The sequence below is a fragment of the Leptodactylus fuscus genome, chromosome 3 (assembly GCF_031893055.1).
Source record: "Leptodactylus fuscus isolate aLepFus1 chromosome 3, aLepFus1.hap2, whole genome shotgun sequence".
NCBI lineage: Eukaryota > Metazoa > Chordata > Amphibia > Anura > Leptodactylidae > Leptodactylus > Leptodactylus fuscus.
Window position 1 is genome coordinate 16,605,722 of NC_134267.1, and position 27,076 is coordinate 16,632,797.

At 44.3% G+C, this 27,076-nt stretch overlaps 1 protein-coding gene across 1 annotated transcript in view; it reads right to left on the minus strand.

Moving 5' to 3' along the window:
• Positions 1 to 27,076, minus strand: part of USH2A (usherin) — a 514,207-nt gene that overhangs the window by 146,869 nt on the left and 340,262 nt on the right. Inside the window, exon 41 of the mRNA XM_075267084.1 lies at positions 11,387 to 12,015. Within this exon, the coding sequence (XP_075123185.1) occupies positions 11,387 to 12,015 (629 nt within the window). The remainder of the gene's footprint in view (positions 1 to 11,386; positions 12,016 to 27,076) is intronic.

Here is a 27,076-nt window from a genome sequence, read left to right on the forward strand (position 1 = left end):
TCTTGGCAATGTAAAGCGTGAAAGCATCAGAGCTCATAAGAGTGTATTCAGAGCAGCATAAGCAGTTTGCTCATTGATTTGGCGATCAGGATTTATGCTCGAGAGGCGGCTATTGTGGAGCGCGGAGTCAGGCGGCGCACGCTCTTATTTTCTTGACAAAAACATACAAGGCTACTTATGAGGCATCATTATCTGTTATACAGAAGTCATTGTATAGTAACCTTGGGAAACATCGCTATCAGTGATTAAGATGTTAACACAGACGCTCTGCCCTCTGGTGATTCACCATCTACTAATATGTCTAGTCTCCTCCAGCTCTACAGATGGAGTACAAGGCGCAGCCGCAGAAAGTCTGCAACCTGAGCTGGATGGCAATACCATGGGTACCCTCCCTACACCTGCAGAGGGGCCCGTTAGGTCAGGGGGGGCAATTACCATAACAGCAGCTTTATATAGTCTATTAGGATGACCAAGTTAATAAACCTCATGGCTAAAGATTACGTGATTGTTAGAGAGATGTAAGGGGGTGCTCTGTGCAGAGAGGGTGGAAAACACGGGGCTCCGAACACGGTATTGCACATGCAGATGCTTCAAACTAAGCAACCAAATTGCAAATTAAAGATGTTTTTGCCTCCACAATATATTGCCTTAGTCACGAGAAATCCCCAAAAATATTTTCTTGCCCCAGGAGTTTTCTTTAGCTGTCGTATTTGGAAATAAAGACTAAGACGCCCAAACCAATGACAAGAAAAGGGATTGTCCAGTTTTGTAAGCCCAGTGCCATAACACTATTAGGCAAGTCTGAGTTAATCAATGTGGAGTCCTCATCTCCTGGTCAGAATGGAGGACAATCGTAGGGAGCGTCCGTATCGCTGGAAGACTGGTTCTGAGTTACACAGACAACCCATTTATTTGAATGGACTCTTTGTAATACCTAATTTCCCCTGTGGTGGCGCTGCAGGGATAGTGAACAGTTATAGCCAGGTTTCTCCACAGATTATAGATGTGCGCCATAACAAGGCGACACTTCATGATCAGCCTATTGTCATGGGCCTCTTCTAACATGTAAGGAATGACCACAGTGGAGATCACTTCCAAATACTGGAGAGGGTTGAACAAATTAAAGGGGTTTTCCAGCCTAAAATTATGATGACCCGTCCTAAGCTCTGTCTGCTTCCTTCTCAAGAGGATGCCGGAGGTTGGGTGTCGGACCCTAACCAATCTGCTCAATCTTCCTGCATCTTCAGCTGTAGAAACCCCGTCTTGAGGATCATGCTGGTTAGTGCCATTGTATCTGAAGCTCAATAGCGAGCAACCCAATGGTGGAAAACCAAAGGACCTTGGCTTTCTGCCATGGGTACCATGGCATTTGGTAAGGAATACCACCTCATATTCTTCTCCAAATTCCTCTATGTGAACCTACCCTGTGGCTGCCTTGTTAGACCTCTCTATATTTTACCTCTGAGGGGTACTGGTACTAATTCAACATAACCCCATTGCCAGTAGAGGGCATCTCTCCATAAATAAAGCGCCTGCAGAGAAATCTATGTCTTCCATTGGCTGCTTCACGTTCCACTAATAGGGTTCCAATCTGGGATTCCAAGGTTGGGTCCACACCAGTGCTTGAACCCCATTCAGGATTTCCATCCCTGAACCCGCTTACAAAATGTAGAGAGATTTTTTTTCGGGTGAAAACCTGGCGGACTCCATCTCCATTATAATAATATAGTCTATGGGGTCCGCGGGTTTCCGCTTTTTTAAGTGGATTTGGTTTCCGTTCGGGGGGGGTCCACTTGGGGAAACCCGAACATAGGTGTGAACCTAGCATCAAAAAAAAAAAAAAAGGCTAGGGTTGAGCCGATCTTGAGATTTCAGGATCGATTTTAAAATCCGATTTCCGATCATTTTCCATCCGATCCCGATCGTGAAATTTACTCGATCGCCGATCGGAATCCGATCGCTCAACCCTAAGAAGGGCCCTCTTCACCCGCCAATCTAGATGACGAATATAAAAATAATGGAAAAAAATAAATAAAAAATATTCGAAAAAAACACCAAAAACAGAAAAAATCAATTTCCGGGGCTATCCTTACTTATTCCTGGCGAGTTCTGGCCACGTTGCGGTATAGCACTCAAGTATCCTTTGATGATGGATGTATGTGAATTTAATGTGTTTCCCCCAAGTGTTTTACTATCCTTCTGTATCTGGACGGGTGCCTACCTTTTCAATAAAGCTTTTGATGAAGTTCTAATGATGGCATGGAACACGTGGAGCTTCTGTTTTACGGCCTTTTCATTGATTTTTTGTAATAATGAAAGCAGCTTTTAAAATCTCAGAGATCATTATCTTGTTTTTTTTCTTTTTACTTTAGCAGTTTTTTTATATTTGCATTTACTCTGGTCTTTTGCTTGTCTTTAACCCTTTTGCTGCAGGTTGGAGGCAGATTTTTGGGTTTTCTTTTGGGGGGCAGGTCAAATGGCTTTGACACGTTGCTCTTACTAAATACATGTCTTTGATCAGTTTTTAGAGATCAATTTATTTCCTTTAATAATTTTTTTAGATTTCATATTTTTGAAATTTTTTGACATTTTTTTAGTTCAGTTTTGATTCCCATTAGATCAAAAGGGTAAATTCAGGAGATTTTAGTACTGGGGTAAGAGGCCGGGGTAGGAGGCCAGGGAAGTTGAGAAATAAATAAAAAAAAAAAGATCCATGCTAACCTGTCCCCGTCGCTTTGAGGTTCCCCACTGTTGTCCGCCCCAGGACTTCTTCAGGCCGAAGTCCTCGCCTCACGTCACCATTGATGTCAATCAGTAGCCTAAGTGCTGGGATGTCACTCACGGATGTCACCAGTAATGTTCCGTGTCCTTTCCTCAGGCCACTGATTGGTCTCAGCGATCACACGTAGCGAGGACTTCTGGAACAACACCCTGGGAGCAGCAGTGCTGGACCCTGATGGGGGAGACACTGGAGCACCGGGGACAGGTGAGTAAAGGATTTTTTGGTTCCCCGGCCACCTTGTAGAAAACTGTGTTTCATGAACAACCCATTTAAGTCAGTATACTTCTTGGAAAATAATAAATTTTGTACTAAATTTGTGTGGATGTCTTCAATTTTAACCCTTCACTTGTAAAATTAAAGGCGTACCCTAGGACTTTAATATTGATGGCCTTGGAGCCATGGAGCTTACCCACTTCATAACCGGGCCATCATCCATGGTTCATGGTCAAAAAGGGTCTGGATGTCTTTCTTAGCCTAAGGCCCCATGTAGAGCAGGTTTACTCTTTGGACATTCGGCTTCCATTATACCAATAGGAAAACCGCTTGGCATTTCCGTAGGTATAATTGACATGCTGTGATTTCCATAAACAGAACGGTTATTGAAGTTGTTGCGTGTCCACAACGTGTGTTTTCCCAAAAAGACCCCAGTCTTAAGTAGAAACATATTATAGGTTATGGGTTTGAGATTTATGGAGAAGACAAGGGGATCCAGGATTTTTTAGTGATTGCCACAGGATCATTTGGCTCAAGAAACTCCATCTAACACTGGTGATCCCCAATGCCTTCATACACCCCCATAGAGGGAAGAGAGGTATATTTGACTTTTTAGGTGCAGCTACCATACGACATTTCCAAAATAAAATTTCCAATAACCGATATAAGCTGATTGGATGGTTTTGGTCATGTGGTCCGGGAGGTTATTTTTGATCACTGGAATTAGGTCAATGACCTCCTGGTCCACATGATCAAACCCAACCAATGACAGTTCTAGTCATCTTACAATTGCCAAAACTGACTAGTTTTGATCTTGGTCATTGAAAGTAGTCCAGTGACCCATTTTCATCTGACGTTGACTGTTGTGGCCTCTTTACTACTTACCAAGCACAGAGCTTTACATCACATAGTGGTTGCGCTTGGTATTGCAGCAGCACAGACCATTCATTTCAAATGAAATTGAGTCGTGGTATGGTCATGTGACCAATGGCCATATCATTGTCACTATCATAGTTTCAATATACCCCTTTAAGAAGAGTAAAGCTGCCATTTTGAGTAACTTGGCTGAACTGAATCCCAAAAAGTTAGACATCTGCCAGAATCTAAAAATTTTGGGAAATTTAGAATTAATTTGATTTGTGTTTAGAGATGAGCGAACACTAAAATGTTCGAGGTTCGAAATTCGATTCGAACAGCCGCTCACTGTTCGAGTGTTCGAATGGGTTTCGAACCCCATTATAGTCTATGGGGAACATAAACTCGTTAAGGGGGAAACCCAAATTCGTGTCTGGAGGGTCACCAAGTCCACTATGACACCCCAGGAAATGATACCAACACCCTGGAATGACACTGGGACAGCAGGGGAAGCATGTCTGGGGGCATAAAAGTCACTTTATTTCATGGAAATCCCTGTCAGTTTGCGATTTTCGCAAGCTAACTTTTCCCCATAGAAATGCATTGGCCAGTGCTGATTGGCCAGAGTACGGAACTCGACCAATCAGCGCTGGCTCTGCTGGAGGAGGCGGAGTCTAAGATCGCTCCACACCAGTCTCCATTCAGGTCCGACCTTAGACTCCGCCTCCTCCGGCAGAGCCAGCGCTGATTGGCCGAAGGCTGGCCAATGCATTCCTATGCGAATGCAGACTTAGCAGTGCTGAGTCAGTTTTGCTCAACTACACATCTGATGCACACTCGGCACTGCTACATCAGATGTAGCAATCTGATGTAGCAGAGCCGAGGGTGCACTAGAACCCCTGTGCAAACTCAGTTCACGCTAATAGAATGCATTGGCCAGCGCTGATTGGCCAATGCATTCTATTAGCCCGATGAAGTAGAGCTGAATGTGTGTGCTAAGCACACACATTCAGCACTGCTTCATCACGCCAATACAATGCATTAGCCAGTGCTGATTGGCCAGAGTACGGAATTCGGCCAATCAGCGCTGGCTCTGCTGGAGGAGGCGGAGTCTAAGGTCGGACCTGAATGGAGACTGGTGTGGAGCGATCTTAGACTCCGCCTCCTCCAGCAGAGCCAGCGCTGATTGGTCGAGTTCCGTACTCTGGCCAATCAGCGCTGGCCAATGCATTCTATTAGCTTGATGAAGCAGAGTGTGCACAAGGGTTCAAGCGCACCCTCGGCTCTGATGTAGCAGAGCTGAGGGTGCACAAGGGTTCAAGTGCACCCTCGGCTCTCCTACATCAGAGCCGAGGGTGCGCTTGAACCCTTGTGCAGCCTCGGCTCTGCTACATCAGAGCCGAGGGTGCGCTTGAACCCTTGTGCACACTCTGCTTCATCAAGCTAATAGAATGCATTGGCCAGCACTGATTGGCCAGAGTACGGAATTCGGCCAATCAGCGCTGGCCAATGCATCCCTATGGGAAAAAGTTTATCTCACAAAAATCACAATTACACACCCGATAGAGCCCCAAAAAGTTATTTTTAATAACATTCCCCCCTAAATAAAGGTTATCCCTAGCTATCCCTGCCTGTACAGCTATCCCTGTCTCATAGTCACAAAGTTCACATTCTCATATGACCCGGATTTGAAATCCACTATTCGTCTAAAATGGAGGTCACCTGATTTCGGCAGCCAATGACTTTTTCCAATTTTTTTCAATGCCCCCGGTGTCGTAGTTCCTGTCCCACCTCCCCTGCGCTGTTATTGGTGCAAAAAAGGCGCCAGGGAAGGTGGGAGGGGAATCGAATTTTGGCGCACTTTACCACGTGGTGTTCGATTCGATTCGAACATGGCGAACACCCTGATATCCGATCGAACATGTGTTCGATAGAACACTGTTCGCTCATCTCTATTTGTGTTGAATCGATTAGATCACCTCTACTGGTCATGAAACTTAAAATTTTACTTAAAAAAAAAAAAAAAAAAAAGATATATTTCTATTTGGGATGTACATTATAGGTTTTATAAATAAATGAATAAATTACAATTTTAACACATTTTTTTTTACAACAATTTTGTCAATATCCATCTGTTTCATCCGTACTTGCTGCATTTCCAATGTGATGGGTTCCCTTTCCTAGCAAGAATTTTAATTTATTTCTATAAAAAAATTAAAATGGATACATTACACAATTATTTCTGCAATTAAAAACAAAAAATATCTAAAAAATCAGATTTGTCTTTTTCCATTTGGTCTATGATTTGTGTGTTTTGCCTGTACCCGCTGATCCTCTCGCGCTGGTAGAAATGAGCGGCGCTTTGTGTTCTGCTGATCAAACCAGTGTAGCAATACATTTGGCATATGTACAAGACTATATTCACAGAAGCATGTGCGTGTTTACACAAAAGACGCTTCAAAGCTACAAAAATCCCTCTTGTTTGGTTACACTAATTTCCCTTGAATGAAGTTTTGTATGCAAGCCAAAACAATAGTAGTTATCCAGCCCTCCAGAGCTCGATCCCACATGAATTCTAGAAATAATTGAAAACTTCTTAGGTAGTCCTGGAAGCCTCGCTCCTTTTTTTATATCACTTTAAGACTTTTTATGTGTGATTAAGGAGAGATTATAGAGGCCATTATAGCAAATCAGTCATTTACTTGTTGCCCCCCATTGAGCTGCGAATAGAACTTTATCATTGAACAAATGGGCAGTATGGGGGGCACAGTGGTTAGCTCCACTACGTGGTAGGGTCAGGACCCAATAAATAGATGGGCCGTAAAAGGGCACAGTGGTTAGCTCCTCTGCATGGTAGGGCTAGGACCCAATAAATAGAAGGGAACAGTGGTTAACTCTACTACATGATAGCGTTAGGACCCAATAAATAAATGGGCCGTACAGGGGCACAGTAGTTAGCTCTGCTACATGGTAGGGTTAGGACCCAATAAATAGATGGGCCATAAAAGGGGCACAGTGGTTAGCTCCGCTACATGGTAGGGCTAGGACCCAATAAATAAATGGGAACAGTAGTTAGCTCCGCTACATGGTAGGGCTAGGACCCAATAAATAAATGGGAACAGTGGTTTACTCTACTACATGGTAGGGTCAGGACCCAATAAATAGATGGGCCGTAAAGGGGCACAGTGGTTAGCTCCTCTACATGGTAGGGTTAGGACCCAATAAATAGAAGGGCTGCACAGGGAAACAGTGGTTAGCTCCACTACATGGTAGGGTTAGGACCCAATAAATAAATGGGTACAGTGGTTTACTCTACTACATGGTAGCGTTAGGACCCAATAAATAGATGGGCCGTAAAAGGGCACATTGGTTAGTTCCTCTGCATGGTAGGGTTAGGACCCAATAAATAGAAGGGAACAGTGGTTTACTCTACTACATGGTAGGGTTAGGACCCAATAAATAGATGGGCCGTACAGGGGCACAGTAGTTAGCTCCGCTACATGGTAGGGTTAGGACCCAATAAATAAATGGGAACAGTGGTTAGCTCCGCTACATGGTAGGGTTAGGACCCAATATATAAATGGGTCACATAGGGGCACAATGGTTAGCTCCGCTACATGGTAGGGTTAGGACCCAATATATAAATGGGTCACATAGGGGCACAGTGGTTAGCTACGCTACATGGTAGGGTTAGGACCCATTATATAAATGGATAGCACAGGGGCACAGTGGTTAGCTCTGCCACATGGTAGGGTTAGGACCCAATAAATAAATGGGAACAGTGGTTAGCTCCGCTACATGGTAGGGTTAGGACCAAATATATAAATGGGTCGCACAGGGGCACAGTAGTTAGCTCTGCTACATGGTAGGGTTAGGACCCCAATAAATAAATGGGTCGCACAGGGGCACAGTGGTTAGCTCCGCTACATGGTAGGGTTAGGGCCCAATAAATAAATGGGTCGCACAGGGGCACAGTAGTTAGCTCCGCTACATGGTAGGGTCAGGACCCAATAAATAAATGGGAACAGTGGTTAGCTCCGCTACATGGTAGGGTTAGGACCCAATAAATAAATGGGAACAGTGGTTAGCTCCGCTACATGGTAGGGTTAGGACCCCAATAAATAAATGGGTCGCACAGGGGCACAGTGGTTAGCTCCAGTACATGGTAGGGTTAGGACCCAATATATAAATGGGTCGCACAGGGGCACAGTAGTTAGCTCTACTACATGGTAGGGTTAGGACCCAATAAATAAATGGGAACAGTGGTTAGCTCCGCTACATGGTAGGGTTAGGACCCCAATAAATAAATGGGTCGCACAGGGGTTAGCTCCAGTACATGGTAGGGTTAGGAACCAATATATAAATGGGTCGCACAGGGGCACAGTAGTTAGCTCTACTACATGGTAGGGTTAGGACCCAATAAATAAATGGGAACAGTGGTTAGCTCCGCTACATGGTAGGGTTAGGACCCCAATAAATAAATGGGTCGCACAGGGGCACAGTGGTTAGCTCCGCTACATGGTAGGGTTAGGACCCAATATATAAATGGATAGCACAGGGGCACAGTGGTTAGCTCTGCCACATGGTAGTGTTAGGACCCAATAAATAAATGGGAACAGTGGTTAGCTCCGCTACATGGTAGGGTTAGGACCCAATAAATAAATGGGAACAGTGGTTAGCTCCGCTACATGGTAGGGTTAGGACCCCAATAAATAAATGGGTCGCACAGGGGCACAGTGGTTAGCTCCAGTACATGGTAGGGTTAGGACCCAATATATAAATGGGTCGCACAGGGGCACAGTAGTTAGCTCTACTACATGGTAGGGTTAGGACCCAATAAATAAATGGGAACAGTGGTTAGCTCCGCTACATGGTAGGGTTAGGACCCCAATAAATAAATGGGTCGCACAGGGGCACAGTGGTTAGCTCCAGTACATGGTAGGGTTAGGACCCAATATATAAATGGGTCGCACAGGGGCACAGTAGTTAGCTCTACTACATGGTAGGGTTAGGACCCAATAAATAAATGGGAACAGTGGTTAGCTCCGCTACATGGTAGGGTTAGGACCCCAATAAATAAATGGGTCGCACAGGGGCACAGTGGTTAGCTCCAGTACATGGTAGGGTTAGGACCCAATATATAAATGGGTCGCACAGGGGCACAGTAGTTAGCTCTACTACATGGTAGGGTTAGGACCCAATAAATAAATGGGAACAGTGGTTAGCTCCGCTACATGGTAGGGTTAGGACCCCAATAAATAAATGGGTCGCACAGGGGCACAGTGGTTAGCTCCGCTACATGGTAGGGTTAGGACCCAATATATAAATGGATAGCACAGGGGCACAGTGGTTAGCTCTGCCACATGGTAGTGTTAGGACCCAATAAATAAATAGGAACAGTGGTTAGCTCCGCTACATGGTAGGGTTAGGACCCCAATAAATAAATGGGTCGCACAGGGGCACAGTGGTTAGCTCCGCTACATGATAGGGTTAGGACCCAATATATAAATGGGTCGCACAGGGGCACAGTAGTTAGCTCTGCTACATGGTAGGGTTAGGACCCCAATAAATAAATGGGTCGCACAGGGGCACAGTGGTTAGCTCCGCTACATGGTAGGGTTAGGACTCAATAGATAAAGGGGCAGCACAGGGGCACAGTGGTTTGGTCTGGTATCTTTCTTTATTGAGAAGGAAAGGATCAGACGTAGAGAAATCCAACAAGCTTTTGTCCACTGACATCTGCCAAAGGGAAGAATCCGGACCTATTAGATTGTCATCCAGACACGCCCAAATGGGTGATTGTGTCCAATCTCCATCTAATGTGTATGGTCAACTTAATAATGGTTTTAGATTTAGGTTGATCTTCTGGAATAATAAGCACCAGGGGTCTTGTAGGTTCTCACCTCCCTCTTTTCATAAAGAAATGGTAAGAAAGGGGTTTCCCAGGAATATACTGTATATATTTCTAATAACACCTGTTAACCAATCCCCGAGATCTCCACCCATCAGCAGTACAAAGGCATTGCATTGCTCTATTCAATTCACTTTGGATGAACTGCAGTAATAGAACAAATTGGGACAAGCATTGGTGGGACCGCAGCACTCCAGACGCCACTAAGGTCCCTTCATTCTGCCAATTGGACTTAAAGTGGTTGAGCCACCCAAACTTCCACTCTTGTGTTGATAGCCAATAGTAGGGATGAGCCATTACTGTACAGAAAATTCCTGAAAATCTCTTTAATAGGGATCTCTGGTGGGGCAACTATGCCCAAGTAAATGGCTCAGGGGATAATCGTATACATCAGGGAGAGTGTGTGCCTACATAGGTAGTACGGAGACTTACAAGTCATTCCTGCTCCGCTAGGGATTCTGGGTAAAAAATATGCAAATCTATTCTCCAGGATGTAATTAGAACAGTGCACTCTGTACGCCGCCCTCTAGAGGGCAGCATCCTTAACATCATGCATGACTCAGTTAAAAAGTCTATTTAATCATGATGCGGATTTAATTGCCAAATTAGTATTTCTATTCCAAAAGGAACAGATTCCCAGCTACGGACAGCGCTGTTTCGGCTAATTGGGCCTCTTCAGCATAGCGCAGGGATACTGATTTGGCAGAGTAAATGGCTGTAATAAAGAGATTGTCCATCCTCCTACATAGGGAGCCATCAAAGTATTCTAGAAGAGCATTTACTGTAATGTAACAGGTACAAAGACTTCACAAGTTTTGGACGTACATTGGGGAGAATTTATTAACCCATCACTGCCAGATTTCTGGTGTAGATGGGCGTTACGTGGTGCATTTTTGGAGCACAGACCTTTCCTCCATGATGCAACTTGCTTGCCACCATCTGCGAACGTGAGGAGAGTGGAGTGAAGAGTGGGACCAGCAAGGACGGAGAGGTCTTGGCCCAACATATTTATCATAGCTCGCACTAGAAAACTGGGGAGTTTCACAGGAAATCTACACCAGGTCCGACTAGCATAGATTTCCATTCTGGCACATTGGCCTACACCTGACTTGTTAAGACACCGCAGCCTCTTGATAATTCTTGAAACGCCAGTCTTAATATATTCCCCTCATTATGTCCCATGCACACGTGTAGATTTATATGATGCTACCCATAGGATGAGAATACAGCTGTGCGACTCTTAAAAAGTGGGTCTTAAAATGGCCAGCTGGTCTGTCCATATATTACAACCCTATTATTGGTCCTTCACAGGTGGCATTGCGTTATATCAAGTGGAACCTGACATCTTCTGCTGGTCGAGCTGTCACATGATGATGATGATGATGGATGACCGTGACTCAATAACAACGTATGATACACACAATAAAGAAAAACTAGGTAGATTTAGGTCTGCCACTAAGATTTGTTTTTGGCTAGTGGGTATACAATAAGTTGTTGAAGAATAGTTGGGCCTGCTGACCACCATTGAGCTCAGAGCCAATGGCCAATTGCCGTGGTTGCCCCATAGTCATGGTTATGCATCATTCAACGACCTTCCTCTACAAATTTATTACATTAGAACCTACCTTTGCTGTATATGGACCCAATATAGTAACTTTGGGTGGCTGCAATCCCACCGGTCTTGAAGGCCTTGTTGTGACTTCCACCCAGTCACTGTAGTTTGTTCCTCCATTATAAGTTGTTGCGATCATTCTGTATTCATAGGTCTTCCAAGGGTTAATGTCACTTCCTTGATCTACATACTCCTTTTGGTGATTCCCTGGCACGGTCACTATAATTTCCACCAGTTCGGTGCCTTTGAGCCTTCTTTCAATGCTGAAGCTTTCGACAATACCATTTGGATGGAGCGGAGAGCGCCATCTTATCGTCACAGACGTAGGGCTATCAGAATGGAGATCGGGTGGTAGAACTTCGCTTGGTGCATCTGGAAGGGTTTCTATGACTAGTGAGTCCTTGGACAGTGAACACCCTGCAGATGTGCACCCCTCCATCTGATACAGGTAACTCGTGTAAGGGGTTAAATCATGGAAGGTATGACTGGATCGGTTTCCTGGCACTGTCACCTCTAGGCTTCCATTCTGATAAATGTTATAATGTGTTATTATTCCATTAGGTTTTGTTGGGCGCTGCCAAGTAATAGTTATCGATCTTGATTTGACATGGGAGATACGAGGTGGGTCGACAGGTCCTGGTTCTGTAGATGGTAAAGATACAAGGACATTACAATGCATCTAGTAATTTTATTTACATCAATGTATTATTCATATATCATGGTAACACTTCATACAGTTCATTTTTTAGTACCTGCAATACCATGCCTAACCACTTGGTGTGCTAGAATGAGGAATTGCTCAAGAGCTACATAGAATGCAACGCAGCACTCTTTAGCCTTGAGCAGCAAACAAAATCTGCAGCACCCTCTAGTGGAGAAGAAGTTTACTGGATTTTTGTTTGCAGGACAAATTGCACTTTATAAGGGCACCATTCAATATCCTGGACCTATACCATGTACTGGCAAGCTTGAAAAAAAAAAATTCAGAATGAGGTGGAGATGAAAAAAATAACAAATTTGTGCCAATTTTTACTGCATTCACTACTGTACTGTATTCTGGGGGTCAGTACGATTACAAGGGTACCAGCTTTATATAGTATTTATAATGTTTTGATCCTTTTAAAAAATTTACAAAATAGAAAAAAAAAATTTGTCACGCCATGTTCAGACACAACTTTTTCACATTTACATGTAGGGAGCTGGTAAGACGTCTTTTTTAGGCGGGACAATAAGTAGTTTTTATTTATACCATTTGGGGGGAAGTCTGACCGTTTGATCATTTTTTATTATATTTTTTTAGGAGGCAAAGTTTAAAAAAATAAATAAATTGCCATTTGGCTTATTTTCATTTTTTTCTTTGCTATGGAGTTCACCATATTGTAAAATTATTGGGCATTTTTGTTCACCTAAAGTTTTTTCTTTTATTTCTGTTTATTGTTACCTGTGATTTAGGGAAAGGGGGTGATTTGAAATGTAATTTTTTTTTTTTCAAAACGTTAAAAAAACTTTTTTTTTTTTCCATTTTTTTTTTTTTTTTTTATCATGTTTACTTTTATTTTTTTTTACTTTTATTCTCAGACTTTGAATTCTAGGGTGTCTGATTCTATATGCTATAGTAAAATCCCTTGACTTCTATTACATGCTGTCAGTATAGTAATGAGTAGCCTGGCAGCCTTCCGTGAGCACCGCCATCTTTTACCAATTGCCGCCCCCCCATGACATTCCAGAGGGCGGCAATTGGTAAAAGATGACGGTGCTCATGGTGGCTCTCCACTTTAGATGCTGTGGACGGTTTTAGCCACCGCATCCAAAGAGTTACAAATTGTGATTGGTATTGCCAAAGGTGGACCACCCAGACGTATAGAGTCTATGGGTGGTCCATAGACCCTTTACCAACTTTACAACCAACTTCAGCTCTTTTCAACCCTTAATACCCTCGCCTCCACTGATTCCAGCACGGCGGGAAATTTGTTCTTAGCCACCGCCGTTCCTGAGAAATCAGTGCGGTTACTTTTGCTACCAGATATGCTAACTAGATTCTCTACAGTCAAGTGGGCGGAGTCAGGGAACGTTTCAGAGCTCTGATTGGAGCCCTAAATCATGCCCCTTGCCTAACATCACCCACTTAACATTAGGGAGTCTAGTTACCATATCAGGTACCACAACTCCCTGCACTGATTTCTCAGGAATGGTGTGGGCTACAGAAAAAAATCTGTTTAATAGGTTACTGCCTAAATAGAGATGGAATTGGTGGAGGTTCTGAAAGGTCCTCTTTAGGCGGTGGTCACGGCGTCAGGCCATATAGCGGTTTTTAAGCAACCTGAACCACGACAGCAGACAGAATCCACTCCGAAGTATGTTATTCTACGTAAACTGTACCTACGGCAGCGGATTTCAGCTTTAAGCAGTCATAATACACCAATCATCCGAGATATGAGCGGTTTACACATCCCAAATAATAACATCCTAACCGCATGCCATAAAGCTCGCAAACACACGCATATATTTTAATTTTACGATACTTTGGCTTGATACATTGTATCGGCGGCGGCTCCGTCGTTACTATTTGTGATTCTAATCCATGTTTAGCCATTTATCTACTCCCTGTTAATATCGGAGGTGATTTTTTACGGCGACTGTGACAGAAGCTGCCGATTTAGCTCTTTTACCCACTGATAAATAAACAATGCACAGATCTGACCTTTGGGTTAACAGGTTTTTATGCCTCTTCCACTCAGCACTCTAACAGATTCAATTACCATAAAGGTTCAAGAGCTCGGATGAATACTGAAAAAGAGCAACCATATGCCTGCCTAGGTGTTGTGCAATAGCAAATACTCTCCGGGGGCCCCCCAGAGAGACGGCTTAATTGTAAATAATTCCGCCACGCGACACAATCAAGTCACCTTGAATGCAAAAGCCCTCGGTCTGTGGAGGGAAAGTGTTATTTAAGCTTTACTGGGCTGCGTTAAATTCTGCAATTTGAAGGGCTGTTAAGTTTTTCAATTGAAATTTCATTTAAAATGCAGGTGCCTTTTATTATATGGAAGCTTTACTGCTCTCTAGGTACAAGCAAGAACACGGTGCAATAACACCAGTCTGCCTCAATCACTGATCAGCGGAACAGCTGTAATTCGAGGACATTTAGCATTCTTATAAACCACATCCTGATAAGTCAAAATTGCTACAGCAGATCAGAGAAATAGGATCGCCTTCATTTTACGCCCAGAGCAAGTTTTGACATTTATGTGAATTTTTTTTAAAAAAAAAAATATTTTCAATTTTATTTTATTTTATTTTTCCCTCTCTCCCCGCGTGTCTGAGAGCCATAGACTTTATTATATATCTTAAAAAAAATAAAATAGATACTTACGTTGGGTAATTGTTTAAAACAGCTTTGGGAATTTTTTTTTTAAGCTTCAAATGTCAGGGGTTTAAAATGTAACAAAATGTGTCAAAGGGAGAATTTGGGAAGGTTTTATTATAGAGGGTGCGCATATAATGCGGAATGGGGGCCGTGCGCTTCGAGGTAAGGTTGGCTGATGGCTTGTGGTCGGAGTGTGACCTTCCTCGCGGAGTGACGGGCGAGGAGGATGACTTAACCCCTGAGGAGTAGCTTGGAAAAATAAAGCTGAATAAAACAGAATATTTCTAGAATATATCGGATAAAACTAATGAGGTAAAAGGACCTCCCTCAACCTTATTGGTGACTGGTCCTCTCGACACAAGAATAGAACATCTTAAAGGGAATGTGCCTACAGAAAACCAAGTTTTTTTATGTTAAACATAATTTTAAGAATTTTTGATTTTTTACATTTTCCATGTCACTATTTAGATTATAAGAATGGACTGTATGCTGCAATATGCACTCAGGCCACTAAGCCTAATAATAGACTGATGCTTGCCAGTCCCGTAAGGGTTTCTTTGCAGCAGTTACCTCATTTACAGCACAGACAGGATTAAAAATAGAAGATAGCACTTCTATAGACAACATTGCTTACCCATCATTACATCACTACTGACAATAGATGATGTCACAGTTTATCTACCTCCCCACCCCATGCCCAAAAACTCTCCCATAGACCTCACTTGAGTCAGCTGCAAAGTATTGCTACTTATGGTCATAAGGCTGAGTTCAGACGAGGGTTTTTGGTCCAGAATTTGAACCGGAGGCTGCCTTGGATTCCAGACCAAAAAATGGGTAGCCATGACTGGATGCTGGTGCAGGGCATTGTCGCGGCACTCTGCTCTGTATTAGGCCCAAATGAATGGGCCTAGTTGGGAGGGAGTGTCTTCAGGCGAACGTTCAGCCGCGGAATCCGCCTGAAGAAAGAGCATGTCGCTTTTTTCTGGGAACGGCAACAAACCGCTTGCAGAAAAAGAAACCCATTGATTTCAACGGAAGGCAGTTTTTTGAGCCAGATTCTGATGCGGATTCTGCATCAAAATCCGGCCCAAAAAACCCTGTGTGAAGTCAGCCTAACTGGGCTGTGAGGCTGAGGCCCTACGTTGAAGAAATGCAGCTTTTTTTCCCTTTAAACTTGTTTTGCAAAGGAATCCCTATGCAGGTTCACACCATGAGCTTCTAGAAGACGTCTTATTAATAATAATGATGTATCCTTGGGAAAGGCCATATGAGATCAGAGGGAGTCTGAGACCTGGCTTCCCGAGTCACCCGGTCACTGCAGTTGCCATTCCGGTGAATAGAAAATGATCCGCAGTAACCTGGTCTGGCCACTACACAGAGAACGGAGCTGTCTGCTTCCTACTCCATTCTCTGTATATCTACACTAACCTACAGTGGGGCAAAAAAGTATTTAGTCAGTCACCAATAGTTCAAGTTCCACCACTTAAAAAGATGAGAGGCGTCTGTTATTTACATCATAGTTAGACCTCAACTATGAGAGACAAAATGAGAAAACAAATCCAGAAAATCACATTGTCTGATTTTGTAAGATTTTTTTTTTCAAATTATGGTGGAAAATAAGTATTTGGTCAGTAACAAAATTTCATCTCAATACTTTGTTCTATATCCTTTGTTGGCAATGACAGAGGTCACACGTTTTCTGTAAGTCTTCACAAGGTTGGCACACACTGTTGTTGGTATGTCGGCCCATTCCTCCATGCAGATCTCCTCTAGAGCAGTGATGTTTTGGGGCTGTCGCTTGGCAACACGGACTTTCAACTCCCTCCAAAGGTTTTCTATAGGGTTGAGATCTGGAGACTGGCTAGGCCACTCCAGGACCTTGAAATGCTTCTTACAAAGCCACTCCTTCGTTACCCTGGCGGTGTGCTTTGGATCATTGTCATGTTGAAAGACCCAGCCACGTTTCATCTTCAATACCCTTGCTGATGGAAGGAAGTTTGCACTCAAAATCTCACGATACATGGCCCCATTCATTCTTTCATGTACCCAGATCAGTCGTCCTGGCCCCTTTGCAGAGAAACAGCCCCAAAGCATGATGTTTCCACCCCCATGCTTTACAGTAGGTATGGTGTTTGATGGATGCAACTCAGTATTCTTTTTCCTCCAAACACGAAAAGTGGTGTTTCTACCAAACAGTTCCAGTTTGGTTTCATCAGACCATAGGACATTCTCCCAATACTCTTCTGGATCATCCAAATGCTCTCTAGCAAACTTCAGACGGGCCCGGACATGTACTGGCTTAAGCAGTGGGACACGTCTGGCACTGCAGGATCTGAGTCCCTGGCGGCGTAGTGTGTTACTGATGGTAGGCTTTGTTACATTGGTCCCAGCTCTCTGCAGTTCATTCACTAGGTCCCCCCGCGTTGTTCTGGGATTTTTGCTCACCGTTCTTGTGATCATTTTGACCCCACGGGGTGAGATTTTGCGTGGAGCCCCAGATCGAGGGAGATTATCAGTGGTCTTGTATGTCTTCCATTTTCTAATTATTGCTCCCACAGTTGATTTCTTCAATCCAAGCTGGTTGCCTATTGCAGATTCAGTCTTTCCAGCCTGGTGCAGGGCTATAATTTTGTTTCTGGTGTCCTTTGACAGCTCTTTGGTCTTCACCATAGTGGAGTTTGGAGTCTGACTGTTTGAGGGTGTGCACAGGTGTCTTTTTATACTGATAACAAGTTTAAACAGGTGCCATTACTACAGGTAATGAGTGGAGGAAAGAGGAGACTCTTAAAGAGGACCTTTCACCATATCCGGGCACATGCAGTGTTATATACTGCCAGAAAGCTGACAGTGCGCTGAATTCAGCGCACTGTCGGCTTTCCCGATCTGTGCCCGGTGTAAAGTGCTATCGGTCCCGGTACCGTAGCGCTTTACAGTCAGAAGGGCGTTTCTGGCCATTAGCCAGAGACGTCCTTCTGCCTCGCGGCGCCAATCGCGCTGTACTGTGGAGCGGGGAGGAACGCCCCCTCCCTCTCCTGATAATGCTGGTCTACGGACAAGCTGTGTGAGCAGAGGGAGGGGGGCGTTCCTCCCCGCTCCACAGCACAGCGCGATAGGCGCCGCGAGGCAGAAGGACGTCTCTGGCTAATGGTCAGAAACACCCTTCTGACCATAGAAGAGCTACGGTACCGGGCCGTAAGCTCTTCACACCGGGCACGGATCGGGAAAGCCGACAGTGCGCTGAATTCAGCGCACTGTCAGCTTTCTGGCAGTATATAACACTGCATGTGCCCGGATATGGTGAAAGGTCCTCTTTAAAGAAGAAGTTACAGGTCTGTGAGAGCCAGAAATCTTGATTGTTTGTAGGTGACCAAATACTTATTTTCCACTATAATTTGCAAATAAATTCTTACAAAATCAGACAATGTGATTTTCTGGATTTGTTTTCTCATTTTGTCTCTCATAGTTGAGGTCTACCTATGATGTAAATTACAGACGCCTCTCATCTTTTTAAGTGGTGGAACTTGCACTATTGGTGACTGACTAAATACTTTTTTGCCCCACTGTATCTATCTGCGGGGCCGGGGTGATATGCTGGTTCTGGTGACACTAACCTATCTATCTGCGGGGCCGGGGTGATATGCTGGTTCTGGTGACACTAACCTATCTATCTGCAGGGCTGGGGTGATATGCTGGTTCTGGTGACACTAACCTATCTATCTGCGGGGCCGGGGTGATATGCTGGTTCTGGTGACACTAACCTATCTATCTGCAGGACTGGAATGATATGCTGGATCTGGTGACACTAACCTATCTATCTCCAGGGCTGGGGTGATATGCTGGGTCTGGTGACAGTAACCTATCTATCTGCAGGACTGGGGTGATATACTGGGTCTGGTGACACTAACCTATCTATCTCCAGGGCTGGGGTGATATGCTGGGTCTGGTGACACTAACCTATCTATCTGCAGGACTGGGGTGATATACTGGGTCTGGTGACACTAACCTATCTATCTGCAGGGCTGGGGTGATATGCTGGGGTCTGGTGACACTAACCTATCTATCTGCAGGGCTGGGGTGATATGCTGGGTCTGGTGACAGTAACCTATCTATCTGCGGGGCCGGGGTGATATGCTGGTCCTGGTGACACTAATCTATCTATCTGCGGGGCTGGGGTGATATGCTGGTCCTGGTGACAGTAACCTATCTATCTGCAGGGCTGGGGTGATATGCTGGGTCTGGTGACACTCCCATTAAATACCCTGTTAATGTGGATACAGTAGGGAAATGCAGTCAGTCCGTGCTGGGAATCATTCAGTGAGTGAATCCAACCCTGATGCATTTGAGCTAGTGTGCCTCTCTTTGGATCGGCATTACCTGTATCAAATAACATACAACCAGAACGTAGAGGAGAAAATACATTTTATTTACTATCACCCAGACTGAAGAACAATTAAAACACTGCTGCTTTCATTCAACACAGCGCCACTCTTGCCCACCAGGTGATAAGTGGTACTGCAACTCATTTCTATAAAATTGAACCTGAGGACAGGGGTGGCACTGTTTCTTGGAAAAAATCATGTGTTTTAATCACTTTTCTATCAGCCTACTCTATAAAGCTACATATACTCCTTGCAATCCAATCTCCCGGAGACAGCGTGTGAAAAGGGTCATCCCAATTATGTAAAACACAAGCGGCTCCTGTAATCGGGCTAGTTGGCTAATACAATGAGAAGCTTTGAACAAGAGGAAAGTTATGTTCACAGCTGTAGCTATCACTTTCTAAAGTAAGAATTCATGGCTGAGATGACATGAAAAAGATGGTTATAAAATTTTAATGGAATGATAAAAGGCAAAAGTCATCCTCTCAGCTGAATTCTTAAAATCCCTATATATCACCATCAAGTCCTTAACTGTAAAATCAATGTAGAATATAACATGTTGTCAATGGTCTTGTCGCGGGACGGGAGACGGCTAACCATGACAGCGACACGGCCCGGCGCGGGGAGCGCGCCAGGCGAAACAATAACAGATCTGTTGTGACTTCCCAGCAATTATTTGTACAAGTAATTATTGATAAAGGAGCCCAAGCTTCTCCCCTCCGTCTTAGCGCGGCGCGGAGGGAAACGGGAGGAAGATCTATGATTCATATTCCAGGGCCGCCATCATTAATAAAAGAAGATTGCTTCATTTCGGCAAATTAAATTATCTTTTTTATGGCAAGCTATTTTGTTCAACTACTTTAGAAGTCTGTACTTGAAATGAAGGGGAAAAATGCCATAAATATTTCCCAATTATCCGTCTGCCGTCAGATCTGCTTATTTACTTGCAGAGTTCTGGATCCCTCGCTTGGTTCTAGGTGGGAACGACTTGGGATTCTGAAGTCCGGGATTGGGAATAGACTGATACGAGCTGACCTGGTTAAAGGGAAGGTATTGACAGAAGATGATATATTGTTTAAAGGGATTCTACTTGAGATGAGCGAGTAGTACTCGATTGAGTAGGTATTCAATTGAATACTACGGTATTCGAAATACTCGTACTCGATTGAGTACCACTCGCTATTCGAATGTAAAAGTTCGATGCAGAACCAGCATTGATTGGCCAAATGCTATACAGTCGGCCAATCAATGCTGGTTCTTCTCCTACCTTTAGAAGTCTTCTCCATGCAGCTTCCCCGCGGCGTCTTCTGGCTCTTCATTCACTCTGCCAGGCATCGGGCCTGGGCAGAGCCGACTGCGCATGTCTGCTTGTAGTGCGGGCATGCGCAGTCGGCTCTGCCCAGGCCCAATATCTGGCAGAGTGAATTCAGAGCCGGAAGATGCCGCGGGGACGCTGCACAGAGAAGACTTCTCGGAGGATCCAGCCCGACCCTCACTCGTGGACTTGGTAAGTATAATTTGATCGATTGTTGCCTACCCCTGAGACGAGCATTTTCCCCCCATAGACTATAATAGGGTTCAATATTCCATTCGAGTAGTCGAATATTGAGCGGCTACTCGAAATGAATATCGAACCTCGAACATTTTACTGTTCGCTCATCTCTAGATTCTACCATTAAAATCAATTTTTTTCTCGTTGACGCATAGGAATAGCCTTAAGAAAGGTTATTCTTCTCCTACCTTTAGATGTCTTCTCCACACCACCGTTCCATAGAAATCCCGGTTTTTGTCGGTATGCAAATGAGTTCTCTCGCAGCACTGGGGGCGTCCCCAATGCTGCGAGAGAACTCTCCAAAGACACCTCCAATCTTCTTCAGGTCTTCTTCTGGCACTGGCGGTCATACTTCTAGGCCTCGGGCAGAGGCGACTGCGCATGCCCACAGGCCACAAGAAAATGTGTAAGCAGCCATTTTTCTTGTGGCCGTGGGAGGCGTCGCTGGAGAGTTATCTCACAGCATTGGCGATGCCCCCAGTGCTGCCATAGAACTCATTTGCATACCGACGAAAACCAGGATTTCTACCAAATGGCAGCGCAGAGAAGACATCTAAAGGTAGGAGAAGAATAGCCTTCGTTAAGGCTACTCCTATGTGTCAATGAGAAAAAAAATTATTTTAATGGTAGAGTCCCTTTAAAGGGGCTCTATCAGCAAAATCATGCTGATAGAGCCCCGCATATGTGTGAATAACCTTTAAAAAGGCTTTTCAGACACTGTTAAAGTTATATTAAACTACCCCCAGTTTTAAAATAATACCCTAAAAAAGAATGTGATCAACTTACCCATTGTGCACAGTTCAGGGTCCGCCGTCTTCTTCATCCACGCCTCCTCTTCCTGCGATGTCCTCGGGTCCCGTCTAACTCGCGAACTGACATTGCTAAAAAAATGGCCTGGGCGCATGCGCAGTAGCATGCTGCCTCTACTACGGCTACTGCGCATGCGCCCAGGCCATTTTTTAGCAATGTCAGTTCGCGAGCGCCGGAGGACGGGACCAGAGGACATCGGAGGAAGAAGAGGTGTGGATGAAGAAGACGGCAGACCCTGAATGCCCGCCCACATTGCACGATGAGTAAGTTGATCACATTCTTTTTTAGGGTATTATTTTAAAACGGGGGGGGGGGGGGGGTAGTTTAATATAACTTTAGCGGTGCCTGAATAGCCATATTCACGCATATGTGGGGCTCTATCAGCATGATATTGCTGATAGAGCCCCTTTAAATCACTTTTATTTGTTAAACATTTTTCTACAATTTTTTATATTAATTTTTTTAGTTTTTATATACTGCATTTTTTTTTTAATCCTAAAAATCTTTTATCCAAATCAACTTTTTACATGAAACATTTTTTGACCTATTTTTCATAATTTTTTTAACGGAGTTACGTTAAAAAAAAAAAAAGAAATATTCTGAACTTCTTTAATCTATTTTTTGACCTAAACATTTTGATCCATTTAATAGATACATTTTCAAAAAATAGGAAGAAAAAAAATGGACCCATGGACATACAGTATATTGTGTCCGTGTGGCCATAAAAGCGGTCAAACATAGGACATGTTCTGTTTTTTAATGGACATTAAAACAGGTGTGAATACCCACTGACTACCATTGTCCAAAAAATGGACACGTGACGGACATTAAATAAAAGGTGTATTGCACAATTTACCGCTACACCCGTCACTATTACAAGAGCCTGTGAAGACGACTTTTCCTCGCTGAGCTCAATTTTCCTTATTGTTTATTAAAGAAACTCATTACCGAGCAGCCGAGGTTTGGTTAGACAATTTCATGTAACTCGATCCTTCGGGGCCGGAGACGCTGCCTCTAAATACGGACAAGGCTCAGTAATAATGAAGCTTGTGGGTCACTGGGGGATATTTATTGTGCTGGATAGATTGAGAGGTTTCACATGACACATATAATTTGCACCTGCAGAAAATCCACAGAATGGGGTTAATTCTTTGTGGTCAGTATTTACTCCGTAAAAGGGTTGTACTGGATTGGAAAAAAAATGGCTGATTTCTTTGTAACACAGCGCCACCAATGACCATGGGCTGCTCCTGGTACTGTTGCACTTTTGAAGATCTTAAAAGAGGTTGTGTTGTTATGGACAAGGGATAAGGATCCGATAGTTGGGAGGCTGGCCACTGGGCCCCCCAACGATCAGGAATATGGTGGACCCAATGCCCCCCTTAAAGCCTCCAGTGTGCTTGTATGACTGGCACTCCATTAACTTCTATGAGACTGACCAAAGTATCAGGTCAATTAGAATCGGAACTCTCTAGTCATTAATGGGTTATTCCCATTTCGGCAGGGAGCGGGGAATAACTGCTCCCAATTCCCTAGGTCAGGACCAAGGCAATGCCGCTCTACGCTGTTCCCGTAACATCCATACAGGAGAATGATAGCTATGGAAACAGCATGGCATGGTTTAGCTAGGGGTGAACCTAGGGTTTGTGCCGCCTGAGGCGGACGTTAGAAAGTCACCCCCCACCCGGAGGAGGGGGCCGAGCGGAGGGGGCGGGGCAGAGCGGAGGGGGCGGGGTGGAGCGAGCGTCGTTAGCAGGCAGAGAGCAGGCAGGGAGTGGACCTGCTCTCTGCTAAGCGTGAGGGGCGGCCGCGAGAGCAACGCTGCTCCACAGGGCCGCCCCAATCCACCGCTCGCTTTCCGTGCCGGGCTGCTGAGACGGTGATGCAAAGCCAGTCCAGGACAGCCATAAGAGGCCCATGTGCTATATTTCACATAGGACCCCTGTATGTATCTGCTTCTGGTTCAGGCAAAATCCAACTTTGACTATTTTTGGCTTCCACAATGTTTGGGTAAAATAATGTATTCCAACGCATCGCCCAATTGTTATCTAGTTTGTACAAGCTGGAAGCGATATTGACATACAACAACCGCAACATTTTCTACCCTAAAGTAAATTAAAATTTTTGTAAATATTTTTGAGATTTTTGTATGGTATGACCGCCCTTCACTACCATTACTACTAAAATTCACCTACCATTCCATGTGCCATTCATAATACTAATACCTTCTTACATAGAGGAGGAACCTATATCCCCTCCGGCCCTATAGAACTTCTATGACAGATTTACAGTAAGGTGCAGAAGTTTTAGGAAAACGGAAAAAGCACAGATCTTCTGTGAATGTAGGTTTACTCCAATCCGTCTGCCTCTTTATGTCATCCCAGACAGACTGGATGATGTTGAGATCAGGGCTATATCTGCGGGGGCCGGATCATCACTTCCAGGACTCCTCCTCCAAAGGGCTAAAGGTCACACAAAATATTGATGGGATTTACATTTTTCTTAATTTTAATAATTGACAAAAATAAACTATTAACCCTTCTATTTCTGAAAATGTTCTTACTAGGCTGCATTTTCCCCCACCTGCCTAAAACTTTTGCAAGTGCTGGACCCCACTATATACCACTCGCCTCTATCTCTATCATAGTACTTGCCTCTACACCCATCCACGCACCACTACCATGAATATAGCAAACGTCAGATGAAATTTTTGAAATTTACGTGGAAAAGTTCTGGCAAAACTGGAATTTTTCTACGTGTGCTCTGATATCCATTTCCCTTGTGTCCTTGTTGTATAAACTTGTTTTACAATCCATATCCAATCGTCTTGACTCGGTGTTTTCCCTAGAGCATGGAGAAATTGCCTATAAAATATCTTGTGAATGATAGCTTCAAAGTTAAACTTTATTTGTGATAAAAATGGGTAAAACCTCCAAAATAGAATGGATTTGACATTTCTCTATTACACATTGCTCGATGGCCACATTGTTCTAGAACATCCAAAAACCAGCCATAACATCAGTTTATAGACACAAGGTGAGTATTAATGTACTGAATAGAGCGGATGGAGCTTAGCGACACAATACAGGACCTCGTAGATCAGTACTGGGGTGAATTCAAGGGAATGTCTCCCGGTTTCCAAAGTATTAATATTAGGATTCATCTATTTTTAGTAAAGGACCACTGACTTGGCTCTGACATCAGGTGAAGGTTACAGTCTATCCAGTATTTGCTTACTGTATGCTAGTACCTAACTTTTCCCAGTCCCACTTATGTCCTCTATAACCCTAAATAGTCCCTTTGTGCCCCTATACTGTAATAAGGCTCTTCTATGTGCAACAGTGACAAAGTCTCCTTAATGCCCTCATACAGTATAACGCTCCATTAGTGCCCCCTAGAGTATAATGCCACCACACAGTATAATACCACCATGGTTGCCTCTACATGTTATAAAGCTACATTGGTGCCCCCAAACAGTATAATGCCCCCTTATATATATTATCTCCTCGTCCAGTACCACCCATGCTCTCCTTGATCCCATCCTGTCCCTTTGTGACCCTACAATAATAAGGCCCTTCTCTGTACTTCATTAAAGCCCCCACACAGTGTAATGGTCCCTAGGTGCCCCTCAGAGTATTATGCCTTCCACACAAACGCAGCTACCTCCATATAATATAAAGCCACATTGGTGCCCTCACATAGTAAAATGCTCCGTAGTGTCACTCCACACAGTATACATCCCATTAGGGCCCAACACATAATAAATTCCCCCATATAAACCCCACAATGTACGATGCCCTCATTGTCCCCCTACTGGTGGTATAGGGGGGCTGAAGGAAACAACCTCCTTATTCCTGTATAATGTTTCTGACTGCAGTCGGCAGTGGCAGCAGAGATCACCAATAACCTCTACTGCCGACCCAACAGCATAGTCACGCTCGGGTTACTCCTGTTTAGGCAGCTGTGATGTCTGCTGATCCCTAACACTGCAACAATAGGAATAGATCACTGCAAAAGGGACAGCGGTCAAAAGATCAGTTGTTCTTCTCCCTGTTGTCAATCTGCAAGACCTCCGAGGCAAGGATCTGAAGAGCTGAGCGTGGTCCGCCAGTCCACCTATATATGTCATCCACAAAACAGTTTCCTACAATGGCAGCTTCCAATTGGAAAACTTCAAAGATACCTTTTGAAACTGGTCTTGAGAAGGGTTGTTCTCAGTCATGAGACAGAATCTGGTAGTCAAAGGCAGAGACATGGCTATAGATGATGCAGAGGTCGTAATTACACCCTGAAGCCCCGACGCTCGAGGGGGCCCTGAGTTCCCTTTGCCATATAAGATCACATTCACTTTAGTATTATAACTGTAACATGATAGGTGGGGGTGGTCAGATGCTATAGATGGGCGAAGAAGTTAGAATTGCACCCGAGCCCTTGTGCCTCAGAAGGACCAGAATTTTTTTTTTCCCCACATTGAAATACATTACTGTAGTATTATAAATGACATATGTAAGAGGGGATTTTAGTTGTTTATTTTAGCCCGGAAACTTTGTAGTTGCCCCTCTGGCCACTTGGCTCACGAACCGCTCTTCCAGTTGTCCAAGGCTAAGAATTTGTATTTGTTGTAACTAGGGTTGAGCCGATCTTGACTTTTAAGGATCGATTTTAAAATCCGATTTCCTATCATTTTTCATTCGAACCCGATCTCGATCCCAATTCCGATCCCAATGCAAGTCAATGGGATTTTTTTATTAATCGGAGATCGGATTTTAAAAGCAATCCTATTCACTATACAGCATGGAATCTAACAATTGAACGCTTTAATTGTTAGAATCCACGCTGTGTAGTGAATCACTAAGTAGCCAGAGGATTTTTTTTTAATCCTCTGGCTACTTAGTCCCCTCTGGTGTCCACTTACCTGCAGAGATGGCTGCTCCGGTGCCCGGTGTTCTTCTTCGCCTCATTGCCGCTCCACGCTGCTCTTCTTGCCTCGCTGCCCTCTGCCTCCCAGGTTAGGAGAGTGTGGGCGGGTTAGGAGAGTGTGGGCGGGTACAGGGAGGGGAGACGTCACGTCTCCCCGCCCTGTACCCACCCACACTCTCCTAAGCCACAAGCCCCACCTTCCTAGCTCTTTAAACACCAACCTGGGAGGCGGCGGCAGCGAGAAGAGCAGCGTGGAGTGGCAGCGAGGCGAAGAAGAACACCGGGCACCGGGCCAGCCATCTCTGCAGGTAAGTAGCTACTAGCGATGTTAGTTTAGTCTCTCATTAGAATGAATGGAGGCAGCCGGCGTGCAGGGGTTTAAGGCTGTGTGCCGGCTGCTTTCATTCATTCCTATGGAACCACAGCGGAGCCTTCACACTGAGTATACATTCCACTCAGAATGAGCGTATACTCAGTGTGAAGGCTAAGCAAAGCATTGTGGGAAATAGTACCGATCTCGATCCCACCTAAAAAGATCGTGTTCGGAATTCCGATCGCGATCGTGAAATTTTCTTGATCGCCGATCGGAATCCGATCTTTTCCGAACACGATCGTTCAACCCTAGTTGTAACCCTTGACTTTCTACTTAGAGCGTTGGACCCTCCAAGTTTCGTT